Below are 24,292 nucleotides of genomic sequence, written 5' to 3' on the forward strand. Positions count from 1 at the left end.
GCTTATAATTCGAGAAATAAATGAGCACCATGTATGTTATTGTAGAAGTATGAATGTTGTCACAGATGTGACGGTGACTTCTGTGACTTCCACGTCCTGCTGTTCCTGCCTTTGCACAGTCCTCCTCCTCTGAGTGTGGGGGACACCCGTGACTCACTGCTAACCCACAGAACGTGGCAAATGTAATGGGTTGGCATTGCCTTGCTTAGTTATGTTATATAAGCTTCCATTGTAGCAGACTGGAGAGAGATTCTTCCTGCTGGCTCAATGAAATAAGTGGCCACATTGAAGAGTCCATGTAGCAAGGAACTTTGGACTGCTTCTAGAAACTGCAGACAGCCTCTAGGACCTGAGAGTGGCCTCTAGACTGTATCCAGCAAGAAGCCAGGGCCCTCTGTCCTATTGCCAGGAAATGAATTCAGCCAATAACCTGAATGATATGGAATTGGATTCTTCCCCAGTCAAGCCTCCGGATGCCAACACGGTCCAAATGACATCACAGCCCCTTGAGACCTGGGGCAGAGGACCCAGTGAAGCTATGCTCAGACTCCTGGCCCCCAGTGACCACGGGATAATAAATGTGTAGAGTTGGAAGCTACTGACCTTGTGGTAATGTTCAAGCAGCATAGAAAGCTCATATAACACATAAGCAAACTGTCAGTGCACTGAGGTCAGAAAACTGAATTCTGGAAGGCCTCACAGAGCGGGGCATGTTTGTGCTCTGGAGGGAGGGTGGGGAGGATGTAAATAGGGAGTGATGGAAAGATGAGCTGTTCCCTCATCCTTGAGGCCTTCAGTCCAAACCCCGAACCCGAGAGGACTCCATGGACAAAGACGCCAGCCTGGGCCCCAGGTCCACTGCCTCCAGCCCCATATCCAAGACACACCCCAGACAGCTTGATGGAAGCGGGCAGGCCCCAGTAGCGCCTCTGCCCAGTGCGCCCTGCATTCATCACTTTAGGCAGAGGAGAGGCAAAGCCGTCCTGTTTGGTTTCTTTTTCAAAAATAGCTATCCTCTGTTTTTGTGAGCAACATGCATTTACTAGAAACCATTTAAAAAATACAGATAATTCTTAAAAAGCAAAGATTAAAATTTCACTGGTGATGTCATGACCCAGAGATGAGCCCTGTTAACATTTTGACTGCTTCCTTCTAGTTACAGGTATCATGAACACAACAGTGCTGTGTGATAGGGACAACCCTCATCACAGATGGGCCCCTAAGATTGGCCTGGGAACTTTCTGGGAGAAGCAGTAGCAGCTTACCATGCACCTGCATGCTGTCGCCCTCACACACAGACACACACACACACACACACACACACACGTCCCCTAGGCCACTAGGCACGCATTCATTGTCCCCTATCCCCATGCCCCTGGGAGGCGGTGGTATCAAGTGTGGAATCAAATGGAAGGTTGAATTCAGGCCTTTCAGGATGAGAAAGATTCAGTCCCTAGGAATGTAAGAGTGTAGTCAGAAGAGGACCAGTGAGTGTGTGTACATGGCCATGTGTACTTGTACAGTGTTAGGTAGGAGGACTTTCCCCCTGGCTGCTCAGGACTCTGTCTCGGAAGCCCACAAACTCTGCATCACTCAGGTGCTCTCATATATTAACTATCTGTGGTGTGACTGGAACCCCTTAGTTGTGATGGCCAAGTGCAGTGCACAGCCTCGACAACTGTACACAGCAGCCCTGTCAGGAGCCCACAGTAGGGCCAGCTATTGAAGAAGCACCAGCTCTATCTCCTATGTACCTCCATTCCACGTCGGAGGACAGGGACCAAAAACACTGAGAATGCACTCAAAAACAGGAGAAGGGAATGGAGGTAACAGGATCAGAACAACCACTGCCTGGTAAGAAGGGATAAGGAGATTGCAAAATGGGTAAGAAAATCCTCTCACCTATCAGCTCAAGGCTGTAATCCTGGGCCTCTGCTTCCCTAAGCTTTGTTCTATTTTCACTCCTCTTTCCTAGGAGCGGTTCCCATTGGCTGCAAGGGTTTAGTGGGGACTTAACACTGGTTCTCTGGCATCTCCTGGTTTGCACGTCCCCCCATCACCTTTGTCCCTCTGCTCACCTCCTCCCGGCATTTCCTTGCGCTGCTTGATCCATCAGACCTTCTTTGCTCAGCTCTGGAGGACTCTGGCCTGTGAGTGAGGAGGACCCAGCGCTAGAAGGCCCAGCGCCCCGTGTGCAGCGGCGGCGAGCACAGGACCCGTCCACCTCGGGCCCCAGCCACCCGCAGGCCCGGGAGATGGGCAATGTAATGGACGGCAAGTCGGTGGAGGAGCTGAGCAGCACCGAGTGCCACCAGTGGTACAAGAAGTTCATGACCGAGTGCCCCTCCGGCCAGCTCACCCTCTACGAGTTCCGCCAGTTTTTCGGCCTCAAGAACCTGAGCCCGTCTGCCAGCCAGTATGTGGAGCAGATGTTCGAGACCTTTGACTTCAACAAAGTGAGCAGAGGCCTGGGTGGAGGGGGGCGCTGGAGGGCCCCCCTGGGAGGCATGGCCCGCGCAGGCTGCGGGGAGCAGGTGCCAGGACGTGGTGTCTGTCGGAGGAGGGAGCGTGCCTCTGTGTAGCTGGGGCTACGTTAGGGAGTCAATTGACCTAATATTCACTGAGCACCTACTGTGAGTCAGGCACTAGGGGTTCAGAGGTGAACCAGACCCCCTCTGTGCCCTCACTTGCCAGCGGAAGACAGAGCGGTCTGCAGGTTAGTGTACCCAGGAGCCCAGTCTAACGGCTTCCCCTGCCTCTTGCACACACATGTCTTGGTTTACTCCAGAACAAGGGCAAACACTTACGAGACAGTCACCGAGCACCCTACTAAGTGCCAGGTGCTGCACCTGGTGCTTTTGTTCAGACCCTTAGATGCTCACAGGGTGGAGGAGGAGAAGGAGGAGTGGAGCGGAGAGAGCAGGGTGAGAAGCCTCCATTTCCTGGTGGCCTGGCACAGGCAGGCCCTTCTTATGTGGCTCGTCCCTGATGCTCTGTGGTCACTTCTGATGCTCTGGTGACAGGCAAGGCTGCCTGGTCGCTGGGACGTCCAGGTTCCTCCCAACTCCAAAGTGTCCAGTGACCTCAGCTCACCTTCTCTCAAGTGGGTCTGAAGGTCTGCACGGTGGTCAAGTTGTACTCTCCCTGTGCGATCCCGGGACACTGGGTGAGGACCTCCTGGTTAGCTAGAGGCTGCACAAGGGGCTGGGCACAGTGAGTTTTCATCAGCTGGGTGGCCTTGTGCCCAGCATCTCCCCCATCCTCAGCTCAGTACCCACATCTGCCATGGATGTTGAGAGCATGAGTTAAGATGTGTGTTGGTTTCAAGAGCAAATTTTCCATTTATTTGGAGCAATTGAGTCAAGATGCAGTGGTAGAAGGACCCAAGTCTCCAAACCAGTCTCCCCACCCCGCTGGGCACCCCCCCACCCCCCGCTGGCGCTCACTTGAAGCACAGGATGTGACAGTGCTCTACCGTGAGTCCACCTCCAGCCAGGGAGAGGTTGCCCAGAGCCTTCCCGGCCCCCCTTGCTGCCCAGAAGTCCAAACACCACTGTGCCCAGGGCTTCTAAGGATAGCTGGGGCTCAGAGGCTATTTAAAACTCACTAATATTTAGGGTCAAGGGCCAAAGCAGATTATGGGCTTTGGGTCCCAAGCTCAAGGGCAGCATCCTGGTGCCCACTGGCTTTCCTGGAGGAGCTGTGGGGGAACAGAATACTGGAGCCTGTGGCATGGAGACCAGAAGGGATGGTTATCTCTCTGCTGGAGCCCCCAGTGCTCCAGAAGAAGGAATAGCTCCTGAACAAAAGGAGGAAAGTCAATGGTTGAGCCTCAACATCTTACACCCCACCACAGCGAAATATCTCAGCTTCTCATCTGCTAGGGAAACCTTTGGGATCAAGACACATCTCCAGAAGGACCCCCTACAGTCACATGTCTGACACCAGGGAGGGACAACCCACCAACCCTGCATTTGCAAGCACCACCTCCACTGTCCCAAACCTGACCTCTTTGATTACACCACACACGCCTTCACCTTAGGGCCTTTGTCACACCCGGGATCCTCTTCCTCCAGAATTCTGCTTGGCTCACACCTTCCCCTGCTATAAGTCTCCATCCCACTGACACCTGCCCAGATGTCCTGGTTGAAACCCTGTTTAACTGGGGCTAGCCCCTGCCCCTGCACTTCTGGTCCCATCATCCCACTCCAGAGCAGGTCTCATCTTCTAAGACATGATACCATATAACACTTTGACACTATTTGTTTTCTGTCTCCCTTGCTGGAATGTGAGCTCCACAAGGGCAGAGATTTTTTCATCTGTCCAGTTCAGTCCTGTATCTTCAGCACCTAGAACAGTGCCTGGACCATCGTAGGTGGTGCTTAACAAGTCTTTGTTATATGAGTGAATGAACATGTGAGAAATCATGAGTTCTATGGGCAGAATATGTGTTTTATAATACACATTAATTTAAATACATTACTGGGAACCCTGGGTGGCTCAGCAGTTGAGTGTCTGTCTTCAGCTCAGGTCATCATCCCGGGATCCTGGATCGAGTCCCACATGGGATCCCTGCAGGAAACCTGCTTTTCCATCTGCCTATGTGTCTACCTCTCTCTGTGTCTCTCATTTTTATTAAAAAATAAAATATTTAAAATTTTTATTTATTTATTTTTCTAAAGATTTTATTTATTTATTCATGAGAGACACAGAGAGAGAGAGAGGCAGAGACACAGGCAGAGGCTGAAGCAGGCTCCATGCAGGGAGCCTGACATGGGACTCGATCCTGGGTCTCTAGGATCACACCCTGGGCTGCAGGCGGCACTAAACCGCTACACCACCAGGGCTGCCCAATTTTTTAAAAATTTAAATACATCACTACTAAAATGAAGAGCATCTTTGTGACCTTTCAAGGGCCTCATCTATACCAATGGTATAAATCACACTTGGGACAATGTTGCCTTCTACCGATTGTCCTGAGCACAGAGCAGTGGAGCACATGGGCTAAGACACGGGACATCCAAATGGGAAGTTTTGTTTTTTTTTTTAAGATTTTATTGATTTATTCGTGAGAGACACCAGGAGAGAGGCAGAGACACAGGCAGAGGGAGAAGCGGGCTCCATGCAGGGAGCCCGATGCGGAACTCGATCCCAGGACCCCGGGATCATGCCCTGAGCCGAAGGCAGATGCTCAACCACTGAGCCCCCCAGGTGCCCTCCGAATGGGTAGTGAAACAGGGCTGTGCAAATGATGGCCTGTGGGCCTGTTTTTACAAATGACGTTTCATTAGAACAAACCCCACCCCCGTGTTTACACATCGCCCAAACTGAAATATTTGCTGTGTGGCCCTTTGCAGAAAAAGTCTGCAACCCGTGAGTGAGCAGGCAAGTAGGATCCTAGGGGACTGTGCTGGACGGGCAGGGCTGGGGGTGCAGCAGCGTGAGCGCTGAGTGTGGCGGGGAGGGGGGCCGGGGGAGGAGGGGGGTAAGCATGTGCTTTGCTTGCTTCAAAGTTTTGCCTGGGCTTGGCCATGCCTGGCACTCGCACAGGTGCACACAAATTGATGTAAATCTTCACTTCTACGTCTGAGCGCCAGGTAGGATTTAGGAGACCTGGTTTCTAGCCAAGGCTTGCTCGTTCGTTGGTTGTGGGATCTAAGTCCTCTCAACTTCAGCTTTCCTCTGAAAATGGGGACAAAAATCCCACCTCCCAGGGGGTGTGATTAAATGAGGAAAGCATATCATTACTGAATCTAACCCGTCCCACAGTCTTGAAAAGTGGGCACTGTCATTCCCCACTGTCCAGCTGAGGAACCAAGACCCAGAGATACCCGTGACTTGCCCAAGGTCACACCTCTCCTAGGACGTCAATTAGCTCTTCCTGGTGCGAGAGCCCCCTACTTTTCCCTTGCCCCTTTTTAGCCTTTTTTTTTTTTCAAATTATAAAAGTAATTTTGAAAAAAAAAAGTAATTTTGTACAGCTCGCTGTAAACATTTCCCACAATAGACAAAGTGAAAAGCACAAGTGTCCTCGCCCCGTGTCCTTGCCCCATGTCCTCTTGCCCAGGGAAAACCTCCTTGATTGTTTCTCTTGCTTCTCTGAGCATTGTGGCATGGGGGGGCCTTGCTCTATTCTGAGGACAACCCGGGCCTGGGTTGGGCAAGGATGGAATGAGCTAAGGCGTACGTGAAAGCCTATGAACACAGGGAAGCACCACGCGAATGTTCACTATGATCATGACACCCACTGTGGGGCTGCGGCTCATCAAGGCCTCACCTGAGGCCCAGGGCTGGGACAGCCCAATCTCAGAGGCCATCCTTCCCAGCCTCTGACACATCTTTAATAACCGAGCTCCAGCCCCTGCTTGCATACTTTCAGTGGCAGGGAGCTCATTACTACATAAGGCTGGCAAATCTCCCTGTCAGAGGTCTTTTTTCTGACCCCAGATGTGCCTCTGGGTAACTTCCTGGTCCCAGGACCAGGGTCATGAGTAAGTGGAGGAACAGGAGCCGGACTCCAAGTTCACACACTCTGAGTCCAGTGCTCCTTACCTTAGCCTCTCTGCACAACACAGGCTTCCCTCCATGCTTCCCTCCGCTTGGGGGCCAGATGAGCAGAGGCAGGCCTCTGTTCTCGGTTTCCCTGACCCCACTGGTGGGGCTGGCAGGGGTGAACAGGGGGTCAGCCTGTGACATTTGGGGGACCCCAGAGAAATACCCCACAGGCAGGTCCGGTGCTACTCTCTCCCATGGTCAACCCCTTTCCCAGGAAGCCTTCCCAAGCCTCTTCTCTGGCCTTTGCCCCGGCAGAGTTGTCTGTTCTTGGTCTGTGACTCCATCCTGTCCTGTCTAGGTGTGTTGTCGTTGCATTACACCGTGATGGCACAGTGGTCTCATTATAAAAATGAGCACAGGAAGTGTAGTCACAGTAATAGCTAACATTTCCTGAGGGCTGGCTGTATGCAAGGCAATGTTGAGTGCTTTATATCCAGAAACTCACTTAATGGGGCATCTGCATGGCTCAGTGGCTGAGCTGCTGCCTTCGGCCCAGGTCGTGATCCTGAGATCCTGGGATCCTGAGATCCCAGGTTGGGGTCCTGGGATCGAATCCCACCTTGGGCTCCCTGCATGGTGCCTGCTTCTCCCTCTGTCTGTGTCTCTACCTCTCTGTCTCTCTCATGAATAAATAAAATCTTAAAAAAAAAAAAAAGAAATTCACTTAATCCCACCACAATCCCACAGAGGTAGGTACTATCATAACTAGTATAGATGAGGAGATTGAGACATTGAGTCCTTCACCCCAGACCCCACAGCTCTGAGAGGGTGAAGGCAGGATTCAAACCTGTGCCCCAACACCGCATTCCCACCAGGACCGGGTCCATACCCTACTGAAATCTGAAGCCACTATCAGGGCGCGTAGCAGTTGTTCAGCAGAGTTGGAAGAAAGGGAAGAAGGAGAAGGGTGCTCCCTACCTCCCCATCTACCTCCTGCCCTCTCCCCAGCTGGGAAAAGCATGCCTTTCCCAGGCAGTGGGGTTTCAGTTCCTCTTCCCCCACCTGCACACCTTTTCGCAACAGGAAGGGCTCCAGTTTGAGAATCACCTGGGAGCAGCCAGTGACCGCAGGCACCAAAATACCAGTGAAGGGAGAGCACCACCTTTCAGCCCGGGTGGGGGCTGGTTTACCAGCGCTACCTGGGGCCTCTGGGGTGGCCGGGCGGGGTGCCCGGGTGGGACACAATGCTGGGGTGCTGGGGGAAGGTGGGGCGGCTCCGGGCAGGAAGGCTCAGCCTGTGGCGCGGCCTCTGGGAGCGGCTCACAGCGGCCGCGCCTCTCGCCCAGGATGGCTACATCGACTTCATGGAGTACGTGGCGGCGCTCAGCCTGGTCCTCAAGGGGAAGGTGGAACAGAAGCTGCGCTGGTACTTCAAGCTCTACGACGTCGATGGCAACGGATGCATCGACCGCGATGAGCTGCTCACCATCATCCGGGTAACTGCAGGTGCAGAGGGCCGACAGCGCGAGGGCGAGGGCGAGGGCGAGGGCGAGGGCGAGGGCGAGGGCGAGGGCGGGCGGGTGGGCAGGGTGGGTCTTCAGCAGGCGAACTGCGATCTCAGGAGGGGACAGGATTGGGACCCAGGGTGAGTCCGGGGCAGGGATGGGGGGAGGCAGCTGCAAGACCTGGGCCTCCTGCCATCCTGTCTTGGGGGCTTTTTCTTTTTCTTTTCTTTCTTCTTTTTATTTATTTTTTATTTTTTTAAGATTTTATTCATTCATTCATTCACATCCCGTCTCTGGGCCTCTGTTTTTTCTTTTTCTTTTCTTTTTTTTTTTAAGATTTTATTCATTCATTCATTCGTTCGTTCGTTCGTTCATTCGTTCATGAAAGACACACAGAGAGAGGCAGAGACACAGGCAGAGGGAGAAGCAGGCTCCCTGCAGGGAGGCTGATGCGGGACTCCATCCCAGGACCCCAGGGTCACGACCCCAGCCCAAGGCAGCCGCTCAACCACTGAGCCACCTGGGCGCCCCAGGCCTGTTTTTTCACCTGTACGGACACAAGCCCTTGCACCCCAGCACGGTCTCCAGTGCCCACTCGGTGGCTCAGGCACCAGCTAGGAAGGCTCCTCTTACTTCTTCTCCCCAGGCCATCCGAGCCATTAACCCCTGCAGCGACTCAACCATGAGTGCTGAAGAGTTCACCAATACCGTGTTCTCCAAGATCGATGTCAACGGGGATGGTGAGGAGGCAGAGATGGGGGCCGCCAGGGGCGGGGCAGGAGGGGAGGAGGAGGCACAAAGGGGCTCTGCCCCCGGCCCCAGGAGTTGGATTTTAGGGACCTCCAGACCAGACTTTGGTCCCTGGCTCCTTTGCCTGCTACCCGCTCAGTCTTGGCTCTGAGCCCCCCATGTAAGACTCCAGCTCGCACCCCCCTCCACGATCCCACCAAGGAGATGGGAGGGAACACCCTCCCTGCCCTGACTACCTTTTCTCTCTGTCCCAGGGGAACTCTCCCTGGAGGAGTTCATTGAGGGCGTCCAGAAGGACCAGATGCTCCTGGACACGCTGACACGGAGCCTGGACCTCACCCGCATCGTGAGAAGGCTCCAGAACGGGGAGCAAGAGGAGGAGGGGGCGGAGGGGGCAGGTGGTGGAGGCACTGAGGCAGCTGGCTGAGCCCACTGCCAGTGTCCTTCTGTACTGGGGAGGGGATGTGTGTTGGTGCCTGGGGTCGTCATTGTAATACGAGATCCAGTCTACTGAACTGAAAGGCACAGTTGCCTCTTTGGGGTGCACAGCCGGGGCAGAAGGGCAGGGGTGGGAGTCCAGAAGGATGGTTCCTGAACCCTGTGCTTGACTCAGCTGGTGGTGACTGCTCCCTGCTGGGGACCCCCAGAGCCCTTCCCCGGCTTCTCCCAGCTTTCCGTACTGAGCTTCTCCAGTCCCACTCTTTCTTGGGCCAGGGGGCTCTGTCACAGAACTGGGCTTTCATGGACTCTGACGGAATCCTATAGATCAGGGGGCTGCAGCTTCCATCTGGGCGTTTTGATCACACACTCAACCTGCACCCAGCACCCTGGAGCCTACTTCTGTGGTGCGTTGATTTGTTCCTCCCTTCCACAAAGCATTTATCGAACACCTCCTTTGTATTAATGCTAGATATTGGACATGCCAAAAAGAGGATAGTTCTTATCCGTAAGGAACTAACAGGCTAAACATCATTATAATAAAATATGCTAAGAGAAGCTATGGTACTGGACAAAGTCCTCATTTATCCAAGGGAAATCAGTCTTTATGCAGAAGTGACTGCACAGCACCTATACTTCCGCTGCTGGCCCTGCAGTGGCCTGTGGTGCCACGTGGTTTCCCACAGCTCTGTGACTCGTTGCCTGTGGCGAGCGTCCTGGCCATCCCTGGTCTAACCTAAATCCCTCTTGCTGCAGTGACACCTGACACCAGTTGGGAAGTGGGACAGGCTATTGGAGGGGGTGGGCATTCCCATTCTTTGCACACCCCAACTTTAGGAATACCTGTCCAAGAACTTGGGGAGAGACACAGGCTGAAGTAGTTATGATCATTTTTTCAAAGATGCTCCTTCTGGGCTTTGAGTCATCACTTTGGCTGGGTGTGGGGAAGTACACGGAGTGAATAAAAATCTAAGGGTAGGAGAGAGAAAACAAGGGGCAAGAGGAATGAAGCCTCAGCTGGCAGAGAGCCCCTTCCTCACCCCAAGGGGTGGGGTGGGGACAAGAGGGTCCTACCCATCACCGGGACCACCCTAGACCAGGAAGGCAGCCAGGGCCTGAGCACAGACATGGTGGGAAAGTGGAGGTCAGTGCCAGGAGCAGCCAGGGAAAAACATGGTTGACATTTCTGCTCCTTCTCTTGGTGGCTGCCTCTTGGGAAATCCTGAAGGTGGGAGGTGGGAGGGTATTTGAACAGAATTAGGACATTTCCCCAAAGTCAAGGCACATACCACCTTCATGACTTGGGGACAGACCTATGTCCCACCTGGGTTAATTATTTTTTAATCAACTGTTTTTTACCTAAGATTTGTTTTAAAAATTCTTTTTCAAGATTTAATTTATTTTAGAGAGCAAGTAAGCATAAACAGGGAGGAAGGTCGGAGGGAAAGAGAGAAGCAGGCTCCTCACTGAGCAGGGAGCCTAACATGTGGCTTGATCCCAGGACCCCGGGATAATGACCTGAGCCGAACGCTGACGCTCAACCACTGAGCCACTTGGGTGCACCCCTAAAATTTATTTCTGAAGGAAACTTTATACATTAATATCATGCCTGTGAAACTGCAGTTCAGTAGGTGAGTTTTATTTTTCATCCATCAACATAAAAACATATCTATTCAAATGAGTTCCTGTTCTGAGTTCCTCACCCCACCCCCTACCCCCGCCAACTTCAGCCAGAATGACTCCCTTTATTTGAAATCTAGTTTGTACATTGAAGTTGCACACAAAGTTTGTATGACAAAGTAATTCCACATTTAAACATAATAATCAGAAAACTGCCTGTTTTGTCCAACTTGCTCACTGTGCAGGTAAGATCATTGAGGTTAGGGAGAGAGAGAAAGGGCCATCTTGGGTCCCATACCAGCTGGAGGCAAAGCCTGGCCTAGAACAAGTTCTCCCCAGAGACAGAGAAAGGTCTCCCTGTCCTTCAGGGAGACTCAACCGGCTTGTGGCTGGGAATCCCAGCAGGCAGGTCCATGGGGTGGGGGCTGGAAAGGCCGGTGTGGGAGGAGGGGTAGGAAGGTGGGGAGGAGGCTGGTGTCAGGGTGTGGGCTGGCAGCAGGGGCTGGGGGAGCAGCACCAGGGCAGAGCTGAAACAGCTCCTTTAAGCATAGCCGGGAAGACAGAGCCTTATTGGCTGCAATTTTCCCTTGGGGACAGACTTCCAGCCCCCTGCCTTCTAGCAGGCTGCCTCACACTGTGTGGGCAGTCTCATTGCCGGTTTGATCTGTGGGACCCCTCCATCCCTCGGTCTTCCCCTGCTTCCAGCTATGAACCATGCAGGAAATTGTGGATGCCCCACAACCACCCAGCCAAAGCATTTTTTCCCCAGAAGCCTCTGGCAGGAGAGAAGAAGCCATTTCCCTTCACCATGCCAGTAACTCCTCCCAGGGGACTGTGTCCTGCCAGTCACTTCAGACCAAAACCCCTATCCACCCCCCTCGGCCCCAACTCCTTTCATAGTGGGTGCCAGATGAGAGTGAGCATCAGCAGGCTGGGCCTGGCACCCTCTCACTATTCTGGAAACCTGGCGAGCATGGAGTCTTGGAGGGGCCTGTGGACTAGTCCAGATTCCTCAGAACATGGCACTTCTCCGCCTCTGCTGGGAGATCCAGCCACCAGGATTCACATCCATCTGCAGCATCTTCATCACCCACTTGTCCCGGCGGGCGCCTTCAATGAATTCATTCAGGGAGAGCTGACCTGAGCAAGGGGTGGGAAATAGTGTGGGAGCATGGAAGAAATGGGGTGGGGGCAAGAAGAGAGGCCTCTCCTAGTGGGGGCATCCTCTAATGCTAGCCTACACCTCTTACACAAATGAGCCTGCAGTCTCAGGGCCTAAGCCTGGGGCTTGTCAATTCTCCCATTCTCCAGAAGTCTCCTGGAACCTTCCAGGGTTTAAGGGACTTGCTTTGCAAATGAATTTAAGTTCACTTTGGCCCAGGGGTACCTTACAAATGTTCCTGAGGGCTCTTCTGGGAGTGTTCCCAGCTTGCTCCCTCCCTCCACAGCCTTGGGGCTGGTGCATCAAGCTACAGGGAGGAGAGCCTCAGTAGCCTTAATGGGGGCCTCCCCTATGCCCATCTCTCAAATATATCGCCCCATTTATTCCTTGAAATCATTATTATCCCTATTTTCCAGATGAGAAAACTGAGTCCAGACTGAGTGGTGAAATGGTTTGCCTGACTCAAAAGCCCCTACTCTTTCACTGTGCCTGCCTGGCCTCCATCAGCAGCTCCAGTAGGAGCTTAAATCGCTCTTAGGGACATCCTGTGCCAGGGACACCCCTGTTATTTTATGTCCTCCTCTCTGTACCCAGCTCACAGCTGAGGATGACAGTTGCTGGCAGGTGGAGGGCCTTGCCCAGGGTCACACGGCCAGAAAGTGGGGGTGCTGTGGAGTGGGCAGTCCCCTATCTCTGCTCCCCCATTACCGTCTCCATTCTCATCCACCAGAAGGAAGATCCTGTCTACCACCTCCTCAGGTGTGAGCAGTTGTCCTTGCTGCTCAGACTCCATCTCCACCCTGCAGGCTTTCTTCAGCTTGTAGATCGCCTGAGGGAAGAAACCAAGCTGCAGCCACAATCTTGTGGCCCCCAGGGCCTCCTTGCCCAGCACAGAGTCTGGGACACGGTGGTTGGGGCCCCACCGACCACGGCCAGCCCCAACACCTTCCTGGGATGGATGAGCTTGGGCAAGCCACAGAACTGCCCTGAGGCCACTTCTATATCTGTGTCATGGATGGACCACCACCACCTGAGAGCACAGTTCTAGGGAGGAACAGGCTGACTCAGGTCAGGGGTCAGAAGTCAGTTGGCAGGACTTTTTCCTCCTTGTTTATTCTTGCTAATCATCTATCAGCCTGGTTAGTCCTTCAAAGAACCAGATCTTGGTTTTGTTGACTTCTCTTCCCCGTGCGCTTGTTTTTCTATTTCATTAGTTTCTGCCTTATAGTATTTCCCTTCTTCTATTCTCTGGGTTTAATTTACTCTTCATTTTTCTAATTTCTTGAGATGACTTCTATAATCATTTATTTCCTGCCTCTCACTTCCAGCACATGCACTCTAAGGCTACAAAAAGCCTCTGTAAGCCCAGCCTTGGCTACAGTCCCCAGTTTGGTTACATTACATCTGTAGTATTACTCAGTTCAAAACACTTGGCGTGTGTATGTGTGTGATATAATTTGTACGATTTCTGGAATATTTGGGAGTGTATTGCCTTATTTCCAAACAGATGGGGATCTTTTAGATACCTTTTTTTTTTTTTAAGATTTTATTTATTTATACATAAGAGACACAGGCAGAGGGAGAAGTAGGCTCCCTGCAGGGAGCCCAATGTGGGACTTGATCCCCAGTCTCCAGGATCAGGCCTGGGCTGAAGGTGGTGCTAAACCGCTGAGCCACCTGGGCTGCCCTCTTTTAGATATCTTTAAAAAAATAATTTGCTTATTTGAGAGAGAGAGAGAGAGAGAGAGAGAGAGAGAGAGAGAGAGAGAGGGAGGGAGAGAGGGAGAGAGGGAGAGAATGAGCAGAGGGAGAAGCAGACTCCCTGCAGTGAGATTGATGTGGGACTCGACCCAGGACCCCGGGATCATGACCTGAGCTACAGGCAGATGCTCAACCACTGAGCCATCCAGGTGTCTCTATCATTTTGTAATTGATCTCTAGCTTAATTCTGACTGTGGTCAGAAAGCACCCTCTGAATGATTCCAGTGCTGCCCCTTACAGCCCCAGGGGCCCCCACTCCAGGGGTCAGGGGCAGCCACTCACCTCCACAATGTCAAGCAGCTCCAGTCGGTCGATGCAGCCATTGCGGTCCTTGTCATAGATCTTAAAGGTCCACTTGAGCTTGTGCTCCAGGGTGCCCCTCAGCACAAGGTTCAGGGCTGCCACATACTCCAGGAAGTCAATGGTGTTGTCCTGTAGGAGGGGAGCGGCAGCTGTGAGGCCCCTCCCGCCTTCCCTGGAGCAGAGCTATGGGCCTGATTCTGGGCCATCCATCCCTAAGAACTCAGGGCTTTGAGCCTGGCCATCCTCATGGCCTCTCTGGCTTTGCTCATGGCTGTTCCTCACCCTAGCACCGTTGCCTGGTCTGAAATCACCCAATCCTACCCGACGTTCCAGGCCTAGCTCAAGGGGCCCCTCCTCCAGGAAGCCTTCCTTTTCCCACCCCTTCGGCTACAGCGGTCTCTCGCTCCCTCTTCTAGCATTCCAGCACCTGTACTCTATTCTGCACAGTCTGGGTCTTACTCTGGTGTCACTTAGCTGTTTCGCATGTATGTCTCATTGTCCAGCTGTATTATATACTCCTGGAGAAAAGAGGGGTTTGCTTTGCCTTTGTCTCTCCTTTGTCCTCAGCCCAGCGCCACCTCTGTGCAGTCAGGGTCTCATAAATATTTACGAATCAATGAATAAATGATTGGTTTAATTTGAATTTGGGATACAGGCAGTTCTGGAAGATTAGAAAGCAGCGCTCACCCTAAAAATGTCCTTTATCCTTTCACTCACTCTGAGCCCGAGGAAGGCAGGCAGGCAGGGGCTCTGGCTCCCTCACATCTAGGCCCTGGTGAACATTAGCCTCCCTGAAGGACAGGCCTCCTCCACCCCCACCCAGGAAGGGGTAGGGGAGATGGAACCTAGGGGCTGACCATCCAGAGGGAGAAGGAGACAGAGTCCACCTCTGTGGGGTGACTCCAACCAGGTAACCAAAACTCTTAATAAGAATGTGACAATGAGGGATGTCTGGGTGGCTCAGTGGTTGAGCAGCTGCCTTCAGCTCAGGTCGTGATCCTGAGGTCCTGAGATGGAGTCCTGCATCGGGATCCCTGCAGGGAGCCTGTTTCTCCCTCTGCCTGTCTCTGCCTCTGTGTGTCTCATGAATAAATAAAATCTTTTTTTTTTAAATAAAATCTTTTTTTAAAAAAATGTGACAGTGATTCCAAAAGCAATAAACCAGAGGCAGAGGGAACATTCACTTCTTGTTCTTCTACACCAAGTTGGAGGTGAGAGGCTGGCAGCCATGGTGCCTACAGGGGGCTAATCAGGCTGAGCTTCACCCAGCATTCCCACCTATAGGCACTCCTGTCTTGTGAGGGTGGGGACCTCAAGGCTCTGAAGCCAGAACCTGAGTCATTGCTCCCTCAGGAGTGGCTGGCATGCACAGGGCTTTGTAGTGGGAAATGACACTGCTGGCCTAGAGCACCTCTGTTCCACTGGGTCATATGCTTGGGAGCCCCACACCCGGATCATGGGGTGCTTGAGTGAGCAAGGTGTGAGCAACAGAATACGACAGAAAATGAGGTAAATAGCAAAAAGCCTATGGAAAAACCAAGAAGGAAACAAGACAGGCCTGCTTCTCCTCTGCCTGTGTCTCTGCCTCTCTTTCTCTCTGTGTGTGCTCTATGAATAAATAAAATGTTTAAAAAAATAAAACAAAAAATAAAACTACTTGAAATCATACCTTTTATTTTTTTGAGGGGTATTCTGCAGTCCTTGCTGAACAGTTTTAATATTTTATATTACACAATGAACATCTTTGTGTATTGATATTTTTTTGTATCTCTGGTAAATTTTTTAAGGCAGGTTCTTCACAATGGTTGTTTTGTTTTTTCCCCTAGTCTTTTTTTTTTTAAGATTTTATTTATTTATTCATGAGAGACACACACACACACACACACACACACAGAGAGAGAGAGAGAGGCAGAGACATAGGCAGAGGGAGAAGCAGGCTCCATGCAGGGAGCCCGATGTGGGACTCGATCACGGGACACCAGGATCACGCATTGAGCTGAAGGCAGACACTTAACTGCTGAGCCACCCAGGCGTCCCTCCTCTAGTCTTTTTTTTTTTTTTTTTTTTTATTCATGACACAGAGAGAGAGAGAAAGGTAGAGACACAGGCAGTGGGGGAAGCAGGCTCCACGCAGGGAGCCTGATGTGGGACTCGATCCCGGGTCTCCAGGATCAGGCCCTTGGCTAAGGGCAGCACTAAACTGCCTGAGCACCGGGCTGCCCCTTCCCCTAGTCTTTAATGTACTATTTGTAATTCTATAGTTCTGTGAGATTTGGCCATATGTGTAGAGAAGAGTAACTATCAACACAAGAACATTCTCTTGTGTAAATAGTCACATCCTTCTTCTGACCATAACCCTTGACAGCCACTGATCTCTTCTCCAGCACAATACTCCAGTATATTCACCTGGAGAATGGTATGCAAATGGGATCACGCAGTATGTAGCTGTCAGATTGGTTGGTTTCACTCAGCACAATGCCCTGGAGACCCATCCAAGTCTGAGTGTATCAACACGTCCTGCCCTGCTATTGCTGAGTGGTCCTCCACTGCATGGTCCTCGTTCTACTCACTCACTGAAGGTTATTTGGCTTGTTTCCAACCACCCTCACTAAGCTTTGAGATATAATTGCAGACTAGCCTTTTAAAGAACATTATGTTCTTTATGGGATCCCTGGGTGGCCCAGAGGTTTAGCGCCTGCCTTTGGCCCAGGGCGCAATCCTGGAGACCCGGGATCGAATCCCACATCGGGCTCCCGGTGCATGGAGCCTGCTTCTCCCTCTGCCTATGTCTCTGTGTGACATAGACACACTCTCTCTCTCTCTCTATCATAAATAATTAAAAAAAAATAAAGAACATTATGTGAGTTTAAGGTATACAATGTGATGATTGGTTGTTCGTTCTTTAAAAGGCTATTTTCATTAGTCATTATTTATTAAGCTTACTAAAAATCAATCTTATGCTTCTTTTAAAATAAGAGTAGAAAGCAGCCCGGGTGGCTCAGCAGTTTGGCGCCTGCCTTTGGCCCAGGGTGTGATCCTGGAGACCCGGGATGGGGTCCCACGTAGGGCTCCCTGCAGGGAGCCTGCTTCTCCCTCTGCCTGTGTCTCTGCCTCCCTCTGTGTCTCTCATGAATAAATAAATCTTTAAAAAAACAAAAAGACAAAAAAAAAAAAAAAAGAGTTGAAAAATGTATCCAAAATGGCTGGTAGGCACCATCTATATCACATTTGTCAACTCCCTCAGGTTTGTTATACCTACTTTATGGATGAGGAAGCTGAGGCTCAAAGGTCAAATAGGTTGCTCAAGGAAAACCCACCTAGAAGTGGCAGAGCCTTTCAAGCTATAAGTCTTCTCTTTTTTTTTTTTTAATTTTTTAAAAATTTTTATTTATTTATGATAGTCACAGAGAGAGAGAGAGGCAGAGACACAGGCAGAGGGAGAAGCAGGCTCCATGCACCGGGAGCCCGACATGGGATTCGATCCCGGGTCTCCAGGATCACGCCCTGGGCCAAAGGCAGGCGCCAAACCGCTGCGCCACCCAGGGATCCCGCTATAAGTCTTCTCTAGTTCAAGTTGGAGAACTTTCCTTCTCTCCTCAAGGTCTATTACTGTTTGAAAAATGAGCCTCCGTATCTAGCACCACGGAGAGAAGAACAAAAAAAACAAAACCACCAACAAATCCTTACCCTCCAGATCTATAGATTCTCCCACATTCTATGTCTAGAACATTCTGTTCTCACAACATCCTCCCTCCGCCTGAGGGTACCACAAAGAGCCCTTGGCTCCTGTGAGGCACACTGTAGAGCAACCCTTCCTGAGTGACCTCACCTGTAAGGTTGCTTCATCCTTCACGAGTCCTGGAAAGCTCCAAGCTGGGACTAATCTCATCCCCTGTGCTAGGCCTTCAGCCCTCGTCAGCTTCAATTACTCACAGAGGCAATGGGAAGATGATGGAAATGCCTGTCGACTCGAGAGCAGGAGCAGAAGTGACAGGCGTGTGAGCTGCTCTGTGGGATTATCTGCCCCACTTCTCCCAGAACTGGCTGCATATGTGCACCAACCCTGACCCTACAGCAGGTTACATAAGGATCCCAGACGACATTTGATTTCTCCCTCTCCTTTCTTCCATCCCAGTGAGTCAAAGGCCAACTGCTGGAGAGAAGGGTGTTACAAGAAAGAGGAACTTTCAGAGGCAGGCACTGACCTCCTTGCCTCCTCCAAATCCCCATTTCCACCCCAGCCCCCCCAGAATTGACATGTGAGCTAGGTCTATGAACTCTTGAGCTTATTTGCCTCACAATGTTCAGCTCAATTGCCCAGAAATGAGACTCACTCATGGAAAGATGGTGCCAATGCAGGGAGGGAAATGAGTATGGGTTTGGAGACAGACTATGTGGTGAAAGAAAAGAAGAAAGTTCCTGATAGAGGAACTTAACACACGTGTAGGAAAGCTCTTTCTTCATTGTAGGATTCCAATGAATAAACAAGGAACTGATGGTAGAATTAGAAAATTATCGATGGATGCCAAGCCTAGCAGAGGAAAATCTGTGGAGTCACAGAATATTTACTTAGTCTCAAAGTATCTCCCTATAAGATGCTTGTTAATTATAAAGGAAAAATGATAACTCTACAGTGGAGAAACCTGGCAGACACCATGCAACCAAATGACAGAAGTTAACCACCCAGCAATGGGACAGACCAACATCACGTGCCCCTGACAGGAAGCCCTGAGAAGGCACATGACATCATGTCTGGGACATCGACGCCAGAAATGGAAAACCTGAAGCTAATCACAAAACTACACTGAACAAACCCAAATTGTGAGACATTCTACAAAATTAATTGCCTTGCAATCTTCAAAAATGTCAGGGTCAAAAAAGACAAAGAAAAGCTGAGACTAAAGATTCTGAGTTAAAGGGATGCCTGGGTGGCTCAGCAGTTGAGAGTCTACCTTTGCTCAGGTCATGATCCTGGAGTCCCGGGATCGAGTCCCACATCAGGCTCCCTGCAGGGAGCCTGCTTCTCCCTCTCCCTGTGTCCCTGCCTCTCTGTCTCTCTCATGAATAAATTTAAAAAATAAAGATTCAGAATTAAAGACTGAAAAGACAGGACAAGTAAATGCAATGTGATTAGACTAAAAAAAGAAAAAAAAGAAAGCAGGCAATCTTTTAAGAGGAGAGCACGGGCACACACATGGAGGGGAGCTGACTCCCATGTCCAGCACGGAGCCTGACACAGAGCTTGATCTCTTGACCCTGGGATCATGACCTGAGCCGAAACCAAGAGTTGGGTGCTTGATCAACTGAGCCACCCAAGAGTCCCTGAATTTTCTGATTTTGATCTTTGTATTAGGTTAAGAGAATGTCCTTGTTCTTAGGAAAAGCACACTGAAATATGTGGTATAAGGGCATGATGTCTCCAGCTTTCTCTAAAAGAGAGGGACACACACTGATAAAGCAAATGGGATAAAATGTGAACAACTGGATAAAGGATAAACTGTACATAAGAGTCACTTATACTATTCTTTCAACTTGGTATAAACTTAAATTCCTATCAAGATAAAAGCTATAAGAAAATGAAAAAAGTAATCGATGTTTATCTTGTGCTAATTTTTAAGAAGAGATGAGGTATAAGAGGTACAGCTATATTATGCCCACAAGCTTGACAATCAATCCCTTTTGGATCTTGAATTGTTATCATACTGAGTTTTCATTTTTAAATTTTTAATTTATTTTTAAAAAAGATTTTATTTACTTATTTGACAGAGACAGAGCGAGAGAGAGCACACGCATGCACAAGCAGGGGGAGAAGCAGGAGAGGGAGAAGCAGACTCCCCACTGAGCAGAGAGCCCAACAAGGGACTCAATGCCAGGACCCTGGGATCAATGGTCTGAGCCAAAGGTAGACACTTAACTGACTGAACCACTCAGGTGCCCCACTGTACTGAAGTTTTAGATGAATATGGGAAGATTGATATATTTATAATAGTAAGTCTTGTCACATTTGACCCTTTTTTTTTTTAATCATTTCTCCAGACGCCTGGGTGGTTTAGTGGTTAAGCGTCTGCCTTCGGCTCAGGTCGTGATCCCAGGATCCTAGGATTGAGTCCCACATTAGGCTCCCTGCATGGAGCCTGCTTCTCCCTCTGCCCTTGTCTCTGCCTCTCTCTCTCTCTGTGTCTCTCATGAATAAATAAATAAAATCATAAAAAAACAAACAAAACATTTTCTCTTTCTCAAAAAAACAAACAAACAAACAAACAACAACACAAAAACCCAAAACAACAAAACCCAAACCAAACTGCCTTCTAAGCAGGTACACTTGTCTGGGAGTCAGGACCCTTCTGTATATGATCTTGAGTAAATCAGTTCACTTCTTTTTGTTCTGGTTGTTTTGTCATTTAATTTGGATAATTAAGTGGACTATGGTGGGCTTGGAGGGGAGGGAGAAGAGGAGCTTGGCAAAGTCTGAAGGCTCACTCTGTGCCCTGCGAGGGAGTTCACAGGGATCATCCTTAGAGGTTTCTGGTGCCCTGAGGACTCTGAGCCCACCCTCCCATCCCACCCCCCACAAAGGTGCGTGCGGAGGAGGAGATGTGCGCTAATGGTCCCTGGACAAGGTCAGACCTGAAGAGCACTGATTCAGCCTGGAGAGTGAAGCTTGCCACTCCACACCTGGAGAAGTGGAGTATAGAGGCTTTCTCCAGATCAGTTATCTATATCCAACACCCTTCCCTCAATTTTGGGGGGCCGAAATAGGTACTTGAGGCAATTTTAATGATTTAAAGGACCTTGGAGGCACTGGATGGATGACCTTACATAATGAAGGGGTTTCCATTTCTAAATTCAGTTTCCAGGTGCGTACACACAAAAACATAGTATCTTCTCAGCTGCAGGAGCCATTGGGGGGCTTAAAGAAACCCCATGGTTATATGATTTCACAAGATCTTCCATGGCTTGGAGACATGGAAGGGAGTTTTGCATAGTCCATCCCGTGGCCGCATCAGCACAGGAGGCCCCCTCCAGCTGCCCCAAGATGCTGGGTGGGAAGACCTGATTGGTCTTAATTCCAAGGCCCCCAATGAGGCAGAGCTCAGGGTCTAGGCCAAGATAGCTCATCCCTTTGGGACAGCTCTTTAGCTCCTTATCTTTAAAGTAACAGGGGCTCTAGAAGGTATGAAAAGCTGAGTCCCGAGGCTGTAGAGCCTTGGCCAAAAATACACAAATCGAGGATTGACCTGTTTGCCCTTCTGCCCAGCCTACTTTTGGCTCTCAGCAGGGGAAGACTAGGTGTTCAGGAAGAGCAGGGAGACGGGGAGAGAGGGTGAGACAGAGAGGAGGGAAGGAAAGATGGGAAGGGACAGAATAATGTAAAGAGAGGAATCTGGGGGAAAGAGAGAGAAAAGGTGAGCAGGGAGTGGAGAGAAAAGAGCCAGAGGACCAGGGCCTGGGGGCTCCCTCCCTCCCACCAGCGATGCTCCTTCAGCTCCATAGGGAATGAGCCAGCAAGACTAGCCAGGCGTCCTCCCTTCTAAGCGCCTCCTTACCCCATTCTTGTCGAAGGCTCGGAACATGCCCTCTACATACTGGGTGGCCTCCTCATTGCCCGTGACCTTGAAGAAACGCTTAAACTCGTGCATGAAGAGAGAGCCGCTGGGGCACTCCACCACGAACTTCTTGTACCACTCCTGGAGCTCAGCCACGTCCATCTCGCCGGCCGCCTCTGCCTCCTCCCAGCTGAACTGCTGCCCCATCCTGGCCTGGAGCAATGTCAAGGAGCAAGGGTCCGCGCCTCCTCTGGGCTGCTGTGGATGATGCCTTAGGCCTGCAGTCACTTCCTGCCTCCCCTCTACTTAGCCAGCCTCCTCACCATCTCCTGGCAACTGAACAGGACAGGCAGGGTAGGGGGCAGGTGGCAGGGGGGTGGGGGGCGGGACCAGGCCAGCTAAGCGCCCTAAGATCATTAGAAGATTCCTCTGGAAGGTCTGACCTCCAGTCAGCTAAGCTCCCCCAGCCTCACCCCTCCCCTTCAGTCTCGACAACCATGCAACTAAGCCTCCCCAGCAGATCCTGAAGGGGAGGGGCAGGAAACTGACACGCTACCATCTCACACATGCCCCCTATTCCTTTAGTTGGACAGCATGCTGGAGACACAGACTCCAAAGTCCAGAGAGGGAGCAAGACCAACTCCTAGCCCAACAAATAGAAGCCGCTGGCGATCTGGGCCTCACTCCTCCACCTGGTCCAATGAGAATCAGCAGAATCTATGATGTGACTTAGGCCCAGCAAGTCACACCCTTGAGTCTTGGAAATGTTCCATTTTCCAATTTAAAGTACAAATGCTTCCCTCCAACACTCTTCATCCAAGACCGAGAGACAGGGCTGTGGCTACTTTCTCTCCTAAGCATGAATACGTGAGAAGGATCTGGGCGAGTGGCTTGAACTCTCTGAGGCTCTTGCTTTTTTACACTGAATGCCCTGCAAATTTATTTTTTAATCAATGATATATTTGTGCTTATTTTAAGGTAATATTAAAATGATATCTTCAAGGGACACCTGGGTGGCTCAGAGGATGACCATCTGCCTTCGGCTTAGGTTGTGATCCTGGGTCCTGGGATTGAGTCCCGCATCAAGCTTCTCCTGCTGCCTATGTCTCTGCCTCTCTCTGTCTCTCATGAATAAATAAATAAAATCTTTTTAAAAAAAATGAAACCAATCTGATGCACTTTTCTAGGTTTTAGGAACAACTGTTCCAGTGAGTCTTACAATCTCAGGTAACACTGCCTGTCTTCTGTTGGCTCTACGTTCAAGTGTTGTATAAGCCTCCAGGCCTGACCCCTGCTCTCACATATCCCCCTGCCTCCATACATCCCTAATCTCTTGAAGTTCTAAGTTCTTGCCATTCCTGAAGTAGGAACCCCACCTTCTGTCATCCATTCAAGCACTCATGGATTTTTTCTCCCACATCCCACATCCGTAGGGGTCAAGAGAGTAGGGCCAGTTACTTCTCTGCTCCTAATTGTTGCCTCCACTTTTTCTTTTTTCTGCCTCAAAAATGCTAGTCCCTTTGAAGCCATTTCTAACTCAATCCATTTGCCATCATTCACTGGTGGCTTCACCACTCTCTCTCAGAGCACCAGCTTGGTAACTTCCACAGCCAGGTGGAGAGTGGATCTATCCCACACTCTGCCTTTGGAGGTCCCCAACCTCCTTTGTTCCAGAGAACTTTTCTTTTACCCAACCCTGGCGTCCCATTCACTGTGGCCTCTTGGACTAGCAGCTATGGCATCCGGGAGCTTGTTAGAAATGCCAAGTCTCAGGCCCCACCTCTCCTGATGAACCAAAAACCCTGGGGATGGGCATAGCAATGTGTTTGAACAAGTCCTCCGCACACTTCCAATGTATGCTGAAGTTTGGGTACCACCACTGCAGGTCTTGCAATCACACATTTCTAAACCACCTCTGAAATATTCACTTCTAGCTCACTCCCTAACACCTTCACCCACTAGTGCACCAGCCTGAGACCTGCAACCTGCTCATCTGTTATTTTTTTTTTTAATTTTATTTATCTATTCATAGAGACACAGAGAGAGAGAGAGAGAGAGAGAGAGAGAGAGAGTGGAGGGCGGGGGACAGAGACACAGGCAGAGGGAGAAGCAGGCTCCATGCAGGGAGCTCGACGCGGAACTCGATCCCGGGTCTCCAGGATCACACCCCGGGCTGCAGGCGGCACTAAACTGCTACGCCACCAGGGCTGCCCTCATTTGTTTTTTAATATATCATTTCACTTGCTTTCCTTCTTATCCACACCCCAGCACTCTGCCATAACCTTGACCTTTGTGCCCCTCTCTCCCTCTAACTACTCAGTTGGTAAGACCTGACCCTGGCTAAAAGCCACTAACCTGTCACTAACAGCTCACCTGCACCCAGGAGGCAACAGTATTACATGCTCCTGCCTGCTAATGTCACTCTGCTCCTCCTGAGATTACTTTTCCACAGGCTGCCTGCCCTCAAACCTTCCATGCACTCCCATGTTCAGCGGTTGGCCTTGTCACAAACTTTGCTTCACAGAGAAACGGGTGCATCAGATGACCACTTCATCTTCATGGGAGATGTCTCTGCACCACCCACGTTCTCTGCCCCCTTCCTGGGTCAATGGAGGCAGTGTCTCTTTCCTTCTCCACCTGTCCGCTGCTCTGCTAGGTCTCCTCTTTCTCTAGCTATCCAAGCACTTCAATCTCAAAATTATTCCCTTTCT

At 50.6% G+C, this 24,292-nt stretch overlaps 2 protein-coding genes across 2 annotated transcripts; one reads left to right on the forward strand and one right to left on the reverse strand.

Moving 5' to 3' along the window:
* Positions 1-334: 334 nt before the first annotated feature.
* Positions 335-9,747, forward strand: GUCA1A (guanylate cyclase activator 1A). Its single transcript, XM_072732017.1, has 5 exons — positions 335-1,854; positions 1,976-2,456; positions 7,842-7,991; positions 8,647-8,740; positions 9,005-9,747. The coding sequence occupies exons 2-5, from the start codon at positions 2,256-2,258 to the stop codon at positions 9,175-9,177; spliced, it is 618 nt and encodes a 205-aa protein (XP_072588118.1). The 5' UTR covers positions 335-1,854; positions 1,976-2,255; the 3' UTR covers positions 9,178-9,747.
* Positions 9,748-10,806: 1,059 nt separating this feature from the next.
* GUCA1B (guanylate cyclase activator 1B) lies at positions 10,807-23,962 on the reverse strand. The gene is made up of 4 exons (XM_025990908.2): positions 21,582-23,962; positions 14,014-14,163; positions 12,679-12,799; positions 10,807-11,948 (listed from the first exon to the last, which is right to left on the reverse strand). The coding sequence occupies exons 1-4, from the start codon at positions 21,786-21,788 to the stop codon at positions 11,821-11,823; spliced, it is 606 nt and encodes a 201-aa protein (XP_025846693.1). The 5' UTR covers positions 21,789-23,962; the 3' UTR covers positions 10,807-11,820.
* Between the last annotated feature and the right edge of the window lie 330 nt (positions 23,963-24,292).

The sequence above is a fragment of the Vulpes vulpes genome, chromosome 1, assembly GCF_048418805.1.
Source record: "Vulpes vulpes isolate BD-2025 chromosome 1, VulVul3, whole genome shotgun sequence".
Lineage (NCBI taxonomy): Eukaryota > Metazoa > Chordata > Mammalia > Carnivora > Canidae > Vulpes > Vulpes vulpes.

Excerpts from the sequence above, each read along its gene's own strand:
- GUCA1A (XM_072732017.1), top strand. The coding sequence starts at position 2,256 with ATGGGCAATGTAATGGACGGCAAGTCGGTGGAGGAGCTGAGCAGCACC. Across the intron at positions 7,992-8,646 it reads AGCTGCTCACCATCATCCGG|GCCATCCGAGCCATTAACCC; the intron begins GTAACTGCAGGT and ends TCTTCTCCCCAG. Across the intron at positions 8,741-9,004 it reads GATCGATGTCAACGGGGATG|GGGAACTCTCCCTGGAGGAG; the intron begins GTGAGGAGGCAG and ends TCTCTGTCCCAG.
- GUCA1B (XM_025990908.2), bottom strand. The coding sequence starts at position 21,788 with ATGGGGCAGCAGTTCAGCTGGGAGGAGGCAGAGGCGGCCGGCGAGATG. Across the intron at positions 14,164-21,581 it reads GAGCCTTCGACAAGAATGGG|GACAACACCATTGACTTCCT; the intron begins GTAAGGAGGCGC and ends CCCCTCCTACAG. Across the intron at positions 11,949-12,678 it reads GGTGGATGAGAATGGAGACG|GTCAGCTCTCCCTGAATGAA; the intron begins GTAATGGGGGAG and ends CCCCTTGCTCAG.